The 9,825-nt window shown below is 34.2% G+C and overlaps 1 protein-coding gene across 4 annotated transcripts; it reads left to right on the top strand.

Moving 5' to 3' along the window:
- Positions 1–330: 330 nt before the first annotated feature.
- Positions 331–8,188, top strand: LOC116026322. 4 transcript variants are annotated; one of them, XR_004099820.1, is made up of 13 exons: positions 333–655; positions 1,403–1,550; positions 1,855–2,009; positions 2,189–2,371; positions 3,349–3,424; positions 4,002–4,079; positions 4,594–4,679; positions 5,625–5,698; positions 6,031–6,076; positions 6,286–6,395; positions 6,778–6,952; positions 7,428–7,546; positions 7,722–7,860. XR_004099820.1 is itself a non-coding variant. In XM_031267806.1 (13 exons), exons 1-12 carry the CDS (start codon positions 410–412, stop codon positions 7,491–7,493), a joined length of 1,443 nt encoding a protein of 480 aa, XP_031123666.1. In that variant the 5' UTR covers positions 333–409; the 3' UTR covers positions 7,494–7,542; positions 7,722–7,835. The 4 variants fall into 4 exon arrangements, 3 of the variants coding, with proteins under 3 accessions (XP_031123667.1, XP_031123666.1, XP_031123665.1); XM_031267806.1 differs by having other exon boundaries at positions 7,428–7,542; positions 7,722–7,835; XM_031267805.1 differs by lacking the exon at positions 7,428–7,546 and having other exon boundaries at positions 7,722–8,188.
- Positions 8,189–9,825: the final 1,637 nt, after the last annotated feature.

Genomic DNA, 9,825 nt, shown 5'->3' with positions numbered 1-9,825 from the left:
GACACATAAAAAACATATTCATCTTTTTAAAAACTTAACTAACAAAAAAATTAATTGCTAAAGATAGTGTGGTCTAGTAGCACCCAGTTTATACTCCTATATAGATGAGAGTGGGTTCGAGCTTCAGTAGATGAAATACTACATTGTAATAGAATCAGTAGTATTAAAAAAAACATTAACTATATAATTATTCCAAAATATATAAAGATTAAATCATTAAATTTTTAACAGCAGCAACAACAACAATAATTATAATAATACGAACTGCGGAGTAATTAAAATTTAAAAGCAGCTGCAACGACAAAGGTGGCTCAGAACGGTTCGTTACGTACCAATTTATAACTACCACCATTATATTTAAACCTTGAAGTTCCCAAAGCTTCACCCAACTTTCATTGTTTGTTCTTCAATGGCGGCTCACACTCTAGCTCTGATCATCAACAACCCATTAAACAGCGCAGAATTTCTCCTCCTCAAACAGACCCCACCCCCACTATTCAATGACTCCGACTACGATTCCTTCGTCGATTCCGACCTCTGGGACTTGCCCTCCGCTCACCTGCTCCCTCTCACATCGCCGTCGGACTCCAAAGTCGTCGTCACTGCCGATGATTTCGATTTCAGTAAATTCGACCTCAATTCAGCTCTTGTTCAGGCAATTAAATGACCCAAGACACTGTTTTTACTGAGATAAAAAATAGTGTTGATGCAATCTTTAATTTTTTTTCCTGTCTTATTGGAATATGTCAAATTTAAAAATGATTTCAATATTTGATTTAAAGGCAGCAAATATATTTGTATTGGCTACGTCGAAATTAAAAACTCTGAACCCATCTTATGGAGTTGGGTTTTGTTTTTCCTTAGTGCTTCATTGGTTAATTTACAAATGATGACAGATTGTTTCATTTCATTATAAATTTCCCGTTTTGGGATATTTAAAGTAAGTTCTTGCATTACAAGTTTGCATTAACTTACTAATGATGGATGGCCTTTTTTTTTATTTTTAGTTCTTTTTATTAAAAGTAATTGTGCTCTCATTATAAGATCCAGTTGCTGGAATATATCTTAGATTCTTAGTTCATTTCTCCCTGATTCTCTAGAGCATTATTTTGCTTCTGTATATTAGCTTTTGGCACTCAGAACTCCCAGCATTTTGCTTGACGTAAAAGCTTGCGAACTTCAAATTTTGTGATTCACCAATCTGTTCTGTTTTTGTTTTTGTTTTAAATGTTGACAGTTCTAAATGTTGTACAGTTTTCATGTGTGTAATTTTTATTGGCTGCATAACATGCTTTATCCTTTCTATCCAGCAAATGGAAAGGGGATGAAATTATACTCATATAATCATAGATAGAGACACACCTGTAAATTGTAATACTAATAGTTTTGAGGGTTTGTGTAGGTTATGGGACAGCTGGGATTTGGGGAGGCCAGTGAGGTAGAATGGAAATTCCACAAGTGTGTGGAAGAGCCTGAATTTGGACCAGGATTGCCTGCAAAAATGGTCTATATTAAAGGAACCTTGGGTCTTAAAGATGAGAAATTGAATGGTATTATCTGCTTTTTCTTTAACAACACATTTTCTTTCCCCTTGGTTGTGATAGAGTATGAATTAGCCAATTAGGAAGTTGTAGTGTTAACTGTATTATTCAGATGCCTTATTTTGCTTTTGAGGATCATAGGCACTTTGTTCTCCCTTGGAGCTTAACATTATTTTGGCTAAATTGAGTTTTTAAATATTATTTCCTCCATCCCCATTTTAATTGTCTTGTTTATTGTTTTTTTAGCTAGAGATAACAAATTTTCTCAGGTTTTCCAGTTCCTATTATGCATTTCATGTTTTGTCATTTGCAGAACTTTCTAAGTGGATGAGCATTGAAAGGTGCCTTGATAAGCTTATTGATGTAAAGCCTGGTGATGACCGTATAGGATTATTGGTTGCTGTTGGTCTTCTCAACACCTCAGAGCAATCTGGATACTGTAAAATCCCTCAAACTTTGAATTTTCAGGTTTGTCAGGACTCAGGTTCTGCCTGAGTATTTTCCTGATTACAGGGTAAATAACTTGTTGATTTTAATTAGATAGGTATTTTGACAACGATAATCTTAAGAGCATACCATAGAACCTGTTTTCCTCTCTCTAGTCTGCGTTACTGCCTATTAAACTATTTTTTCTTCTAAAATTTCAGGAATACCCTCCTGGTCTTAAACTTGTGCCAATGGGAAGTAGAACTGCAAAGCCTTTTCTCACAACAAATTTAATTGTGCTTGTTCCTGAGAGGAATCATGATGTATGCTCTGGTGATAATCTTGCTGCTCATGGAGAAGCACTGATAGTAGATCCAGGTTGCAAGTCAGCTTTCTATGAAGAGGTATCATATTAAATTGAAGTTCTGTATACTTCTTTTAATTGTTACCAACTTCAGGTCACAGTGGGGATGCCAATGTATCAATTGCTTTACCTTTATTCATTTGATTGTGACTTTGTTTGAATTTATGTCCTGATAGACTTAAATGTGCACCCACAATTATTAAATGACTGAAATTTTCCATGTGGATATCTACAACAGATTTAGCCTTTTTTCTTTCTGAATAAATGTATTGTCACAGAATAATACGAGACCTAACCAAATTAGTTCTCAGTATTTTATCGATATTGCCCAGAGCCCTGAGTAATCAATATGAAAAGTCTTCATTTTATAAAACTAAATTATGATAAAATGTGAGATGATAGCATGTATGGAGTACTTAATAGGACCAAAGTATGATAATAGTCATCTTTTCGGACAGAAGTTATCCTAATGTTTAGAGGATCTGTAGAATTACCTGTGTGTATCTATAATAAGGCAAGGCATGGGCATTTGAGGATAAGGTGATATATCTAGGAGACAGATGTTAGTATTATGAAATTCTAACTAAAGGAATTCCTTCAGGTTTTAGATTGTTTAGTTGTTATTAGTGCTTTTCTTCCCCCAAATTTGTTTCCACCTTCTAGAGAACCTGCAACTATAGTTTGAATTTGGTAATTTATTGTTGTGAAACATCACAAAAATCTCTCAAAAAATGTAGAAATGAGGAATAATGTTAATGCATCAAATTTAAAGCTTAATTTTGATCATCTGCATTGTACAGTAAAAGGTAGTAGGAGAAATGAGTATTTTACAGAAAAGGTTTTAGATGGGAATAGTGGGATGTAGTGTTTTGGCTTGTATTTCCTCTTTAACTAAGCACAAGAGTTTAACTGGCTATTACTAATTGTCTCAAAGTTGGCAAATGGGTGCCTATCAATTCTGACTATTTTTTTTCTCTCCGTTTCCATTGTGCTAAATGGTGATGCTGGGATGATTAGCTGAGGGAGATAATTTCTGCTTTGCCCAGAAAGTTAGTCGTCTTTGTAACCCATCATCATCATGATCATGTTGATGGTAAGCAAGTCTGAGGTGCATTTTGCCCAAACAATAGAAATGTTTATTTACTTGCATCTATTTGTTGCCAATTTACTTTTTGAGTGGTATTTAACTAATATTGGGATCATGTTTATTGATTAACTTCCCAATGCACTCATTAAAGACAAAATAAATATTTCACATAAATGTAAATAGCTACTTTCTTTCACTTGTTTACATGTTTTTTTTGGGTACCAAAATTCTGGTGGTTATTAGATTTTATATATCGCTCAGAATTCAGAACCAGTCTTGGTTATTAGATGTTATATATTACACAGAATTCAGAACCAGTCTTTGTTTGGTTTCAATGGATGCCGTTTTACCCTAAAAGTGGGTGACAACATTTTTCAAATGAAGATTTTATTTTTCATTTTTTGTGTGAAAGTGTTAATATAGTGTCTTTTTCCTTGGACTGGTATGCTTCTGTGCTCTTCATTTGCCTGCCAAGTGAAAGTGTTAATATAGTGTCTTTTTCCTTGGACTGGTATGCTTTTCTGCTCTTCATTTGCCTGCCAAGTGATATGATTTGTTACACTTTGTCTACATTCTCCACCAGGTCTTTCAGTAGTCCAGAAATGCAATCCTGATGCTTCTCTTTTAGCTCATGAGAATACCATGCGCCGAATTGGAAAAGGTTAGGTCATTTTTCCAATGGTCTGCTGTATCTGATTGTGGGATGCTAATAGCTTAATACACTTCATTATTGTTATTGTTGTTGTTGTTGTTGTTGTTGTTGTTGTTATTATTATTATTATCATTATTATTAGAAAGGAAAAATTCTTTATCTGTTATGGCTGTCATGCCTGTCAGCCTGTGCCTATTTTTTGAAATTGATGTCAAAAACTGTAACTAACATGTTGTCTTTATATTAATATTTTTATTGAGTGAAAAATTTTGTAATTTGCATACATGTTGAGACATGGAATAATGATAGTACTGGTGGCACTTGAAAAGTTGAAAGTTGAATTTCTAAACTCAGATTAAGAAATTCAGGTAGAGAGAGTTGATTACGCCATTGGTTCAATTTGTTACTGTAGACTTTCTTGTGGAATTGAAAACTGACTATCTTGATAAAGAAAATTGAAATCTTTTACATCAAGTTGATGAGACGTTTTACTAGTACCTAAAGCAATTTCCATATGGTGCAGGTGATTGGTCTCTTGATTATGTTTCAGTTTCGGGATCTGAGGAAGTTTGTATCGGTGGTCAGCGATTGAGAATCATCTCAGCACCGGTATTCTGAGATCAAATACTAATTTCCTTAAACGGGATTTCTAATTTTATGCTCCAACTTATTGGCATGATTTACAAGTGTGATAACCTTTAGAATGCTGCTATTGCAAAGAAGTAACCATTGATGGTTGAAGATGATTTAATCTTTACATAAAAATTTATCCAAAAAGTTAAAATTCATAGCATAATCTAAAAGAAATTCATCTACATGTTCTAAGTTCAAACCATCTGTTGCCTCCCTGAAGGAAATACTCTATTCATATCACTGATCCTTATAATGAATATTTGCGTTTCTGTCTCGAGTTCCCTTAGGTCTGGCAGGAAAAATTCTTTCAAATGTGAAACTCATTTAAATTCATTCTAAAATGCATCAGTCATCTTCCCAAGCAAAAGATCTTCTATCATTTTTTCCTTTTTTTTTTTTCCTTCTTGCTCTCGTTCTTTCTGTCATTTCTTTGTCTTTTTATGTATGTCTGTGTTGGGGGAGGGGAAGTGATCATGATGATACTGTGTTAGCTTGTGATGTAGAGTCAATTATGCATTCATCATTGCAGATTCTGAAACGTGTAATTTAGTTCATAGCTGTCTTTGTCGTGACTTGTTAAATCAAGTTCTTTCTATTCTCTGTTTTGTCAAAACTGCCTCTTTCTGCTAAACTTGGATTTTCTTTCTAATTTGGGAGGATGGAAGGTAGTCAACTTATCGTTAAAGATAACAATATGGAAGAGAAGTTCCTCTTAAATCAAATGTATAATCTTTGTTCAATTGTATCAGACTTCTTCTGCAAAGAGTTGAGCTGGTTTAGTATGTTGCTCTGGAATGTATGAATGCTTTAGCAGCCACATATGATTTTGTGTTTTGTGTGTGTGTGTGTGTGTGTGTGTTTTTTTCTTGAAACTATTCAAGAAGTGCTCTGCTCTTTTTGTTGAAAGTAATTTCTTATCAGGGGCATACTGATGGGCACTTGGGATTACTTCATGTCAATACCAACTCTTTGATTGTGGGAGATCATTGTGTTGGGTAAGCACTGGTTCTTCAACTCTTTATCAAATAGGCACCGTTCCTCATATGAACATGTGCTTTTGACATAATACAGTCTCTTTTAGGTTGATTTTGGAGGATTTGTTCCATGAAAACTGTGAATTATAATTATAATTAATCATCTTTTTAGTTTGTTCTTATCACCATATCTAACTCTTATATTTCAATGTTTTACAATTCAATTTCACAAACCAAATTTCAACCATTTTACTAACATTTCCTTGCTCTGTCTTTCCTCACTTGTAATCTGTTCATTTCACTTTTGGTTTTCTCCAAGCGATCTAAATTGATATATCTGCGGGTTTTTTCAGGCAAGGAAGTGCTATTTTAGATATTAATTCTGGTGGAAATATGGCTGTAAGTGAATCATTGCTTTCCATTTATACACACACATACTATTGAAATAGATAAATGAGCATCTTTTTACAATTTAGGATCAAGTATACTAAATTAGTGATAGGAATCCATATGGATACATATCTAGTTCTGAAACTTGCGTGCTTGATATAGAACTTTTCTTGCTCTGAAGAAAGCATATATCTTGAAACTTCGATTTTGCTGCACAGGATTACTTCCAGACAACTTATAAATTTCTGGAGCTTTCACCTCATGCCTTGATTCCCATGCATGGACGAGTTAATATGTGGCCTAAACATATGCTCTGTGGATATCTCAGGTGTGAAATCCAGAATGCTTTTGGTATATATATATATATATATATATAAAATTTCATTACAGATTTGCGGAATCAATAGTCGCTTTTGACAGTGTATGCCTCCTTGTTCCACACTGTGCACAACACAAATACATCTTAAGCTATTCTTACTCTTTGTTATCTGGGTAAGTATAATTATCCTAATTAAGCAAATGAATATCTTATGAAGTCGAGTTGCTTCTGAGTTCTGCCTTGTTGAAAGAACCGGGCATGTGAGTTTTGTTTAGTTCCAGATTTGAGCAAATGAGAGTCGTGCAAATCTTCTTGATTACTGTGGTAATAATACCTTTTACACAGATGGTTGCGGGATGTATACCTTACTATATATATTTTTGCCTATTAGAAACCGGAGAAACAGAGAGTCAACCATCTTAAAAGCAATTGAGAATGGAGCCAAAACACTGTTCGATGTAGTTGCTTATACGTATCGTGATGTCAACCCGAGTTTCTGGATTCATGCTTCGTCCAACGTAAGGCTTCATGTGGATCATCTAGCTCAGCAGGATAAGTTGCCAAAGGTAACATTAAGCACTTTCCTTTCTTCTTTTTTTTTTGAAGGTAGCACTTTCCTTTCTATCCTTTGCAATTTTATTTATCATGATGGAATTCAATTTAACACTATCATTAACTACATTATTCCATTGTTCAACAACTTAGAAAGTATTTTAGAGCCATTTCTTATACCATCTATATTTGTATAGGTCTATACATTGTTATAATTGATCTTCATTAGTCACTTTGTGTTCTCGTTTGTCAGTCTCATACATAACTTTCTGCTGTCTTCATAAAAATGCGGTTTTAAAATGTGCCTTTAAGGGTGTCACGGGACAAATGCACCATTTTCCTTCCCTACCGAGCAATTATTTTTGAATTGGCACAGACTCACTATAACTCCCAACTATACTTTCATAACTGGGAATGAATGCCTACTTGACATGACTTCTGTATGTTACATAACGAGTACTAGGACTCGACACTTGACTATTTGTGCAGGGCTTCTCGTTAGAAAATTTCAATCTCAGTTGCGATGAATTTGCCAGCCAAGTGGCTAGAATGTAAGGGAACATAGGAAAAGCCGCTCTCTAAGACTTGGAACGGAAACAGTATTGTAGGTTGGACACCTCGTATTTTACATCCCTTACAACTTTGCAAATCCTACATATTAATGTCTCACCATTAAACCGATTTGCTGTCTGCAAGAGATCGTTTTTCATAGTATACTTTCATTTGATTGCAGACCTTTTCCGTTTTCTCGAGGGCTAACCTGCAATCCCATCTCTTTTGCAGGACTTCTCACTTCGTAAATTTGGGAAGACTTGTGGATTGCATTTTCTGTTGCGATGGGTACCCGTGTATCTAAGTAGCGCACTCTCGATAAAGCCGAGGATGCCAAGAAAACGCTTCCTCTATGGTGCTGCTGTGGCGGTGGCAGCGGCTAGTTTGGCTATGTTCTTGTCTATGAGAGAGCAGCACAATCATGGGTAAGCAATTCCAATACATTTATGCACTACATGGATTAAGGATAGTAGAAGAAAATCTTGTGCTTCAATAGGTTGAGAAAGTAGTTATGAACAGATACTGCATTGTAATAGAGTCAGTAGTATTAAAAAAAGATTGTCTTCCCCTCAGTTATGTTTTATGTTGTATGTACAATATAATGTGCTACAATCACTAAACTCCAAGACTTTTACCACCCTACTCTTAGGGATTATATATACCATTTATAATATGAATCAACTATGGTTCCCTTTCTAGGAATGTTTTGGGTAAAAATCGTTTCTTTGACTTGATTTCAAGAGGACCTTAGATCTTATTAACTTGACAAGCGTTCATTGTGAATTAGTCAAACATAGTAGGAACTTACCATGTGTTGAATCCTCACACAGCTACCCCTCGAGAGTTGTTACATCTTGTTAGAAATGATATTCGGAAGGTTGGAACTTAGTGGGAGTGAGAAGATAAAACTCCACAGGGAAGCGTTTGATGTGGGCAGTGTTGTAAAAATCGACCTAGGCGCTAGACGTCCCTATGCCGAGGGGATTTCATCCCTGGCGACTTTTAGTCGACCAACCGACTAGGCACCCAACTCAGTCAACTCGGCGCTCAACTCGATTAAGTTGGCTGAATGTTTCTTTTTTTTTTTTTTTTTTTTTTAATTGTGAAATTTAAAAGGAATAAGGTTTAAATTGGCCACTGAACGTAACTTGAAAGTGCAATTAGGCCACTGAACACTCTAAATGCATGCAATTTCACCTGTGATAGCAAGTTACCTTCAATTTCATCAGGTTGCCTGCTTACATGGATGATGATGTGGCATTTTAAAATAATTTTTTTAATAATAAATATAAAAAAAGTAAAAATTAAAAATTAAAAAAATATTACTTTTTAAATATTATTTTTAATATTTTTAATATTAATTTTTTTTAATATTTTAATATTTTTAATTAATTTTTATTTTTAAAGTTTATTATTTAATAAATATTAAAAATAAAAAATATTAATTTTTTAATATTTTTAATATTTTTAATATTAGTTTTTAAATATTTTTTAATATTAAATTTTTAAATATTTTTTAATATTAATATTTTTAATATTATTTTTTTATATTTTTAATTAATTTTTAATTTTAAAGTTTATTATTAAAAAATATTTTAAAATGTCAACTCACCATCCATGTAAGCAGGCAACCTGATGAAATGAAAGGTAACCTGCTATCAGGTGAAATTACATGCATTTGAAGTGTTCAGTGGCCAAATTGCACTTTTAAGTTACGTTCAGTGGCCAATTTGAGCCTTATTCCAATTTAAAATAGTGAATCCCTAAATGGCTAAAACCAAAAAAAATTTAAAAATGGTCTAACATATGTAGTTGACTAGTTTGGGGATTATAATAGTCTAAGAGCAGTTCCCATTGCCTCACTGTCCATTAGGTGCCACCCAGACGCCCTACTAGTGCCTAACGCCTTCTACGACATTGGCTATGGGTAAGTAGAGGATTATAGTAGTTATATCATGTCATCTAAAGCCGAGCTTTGCTATTTTTGTGTTGGATCGATTTGAGACTTTGGCAAACTTTTTTTTATTTGCTACTTTGTTTTTGTGAGGATATGACTGGAGGCCTTTTTGTAGTTTAGTTTTAGTAGGAATGCTACGTTTAAAAAATAACCCCTGTTGTAAGAATTGACATAGGGGTCCCTAAGCCTAGGCAATTTCAGTCCTAGTTAGTTTTTAGTCGGTGGGTCAACTAAGGGCTTAACTTGGCCGAGTCGGTGCCCAGTTCAGCTGAGTCGGCGCTCAACTCGGTCGAGTGATTTTTCTGCTTGCTCGGTTGCTTCTTTTCTATATTCCTCCAGTTATGTACTCAATTAATCATCTAACATATATAGTTGACT

Source organism: Ipomoea triloba, chromosome 7 (assembly GCF_003576645.1).
Source record: "Ipomoea triloba cultivar NCNSP0323 chromosome 7, ASM357664v1".
Lineage (NCBI taxonomy): Eukaryota > Viridiplantae > Streptophyta > Magnoliopsida > Solanales > Convolvulaceae > Ipomoea > Ipomoea triloba.
The sequence above is the reverse complement of the archived record's forward strand: the minus strand, read 5'-3'. Positions and strand labels throughout refer to the sequence as shown.

Excerpts from the sequence above, each read along its gene's own strand:
- LOC116026322 (XM_031267805.1), top strand. The coding sequence starts at position 410 with ATGGCGGCTCACACTCTAGCTCTGATCATCAACAACCCATTAAACAGC. Across the intron at positions 3,425-4,001 it reads TCATCATGATCATGTTGATG|GTCTTTCAGTAGTCCAGAAA; the intron begins GTAAGCAAGTCT and ends ATTCTCCACCAG. Across the intron at positions 6,953-7,721 it reads AGCAGGATAAGTTGCCAAAG|GACTTCTCACTTCGTAAATT; the intron begins GTAACATTAAGC and ends TCTCTTTTGCAG.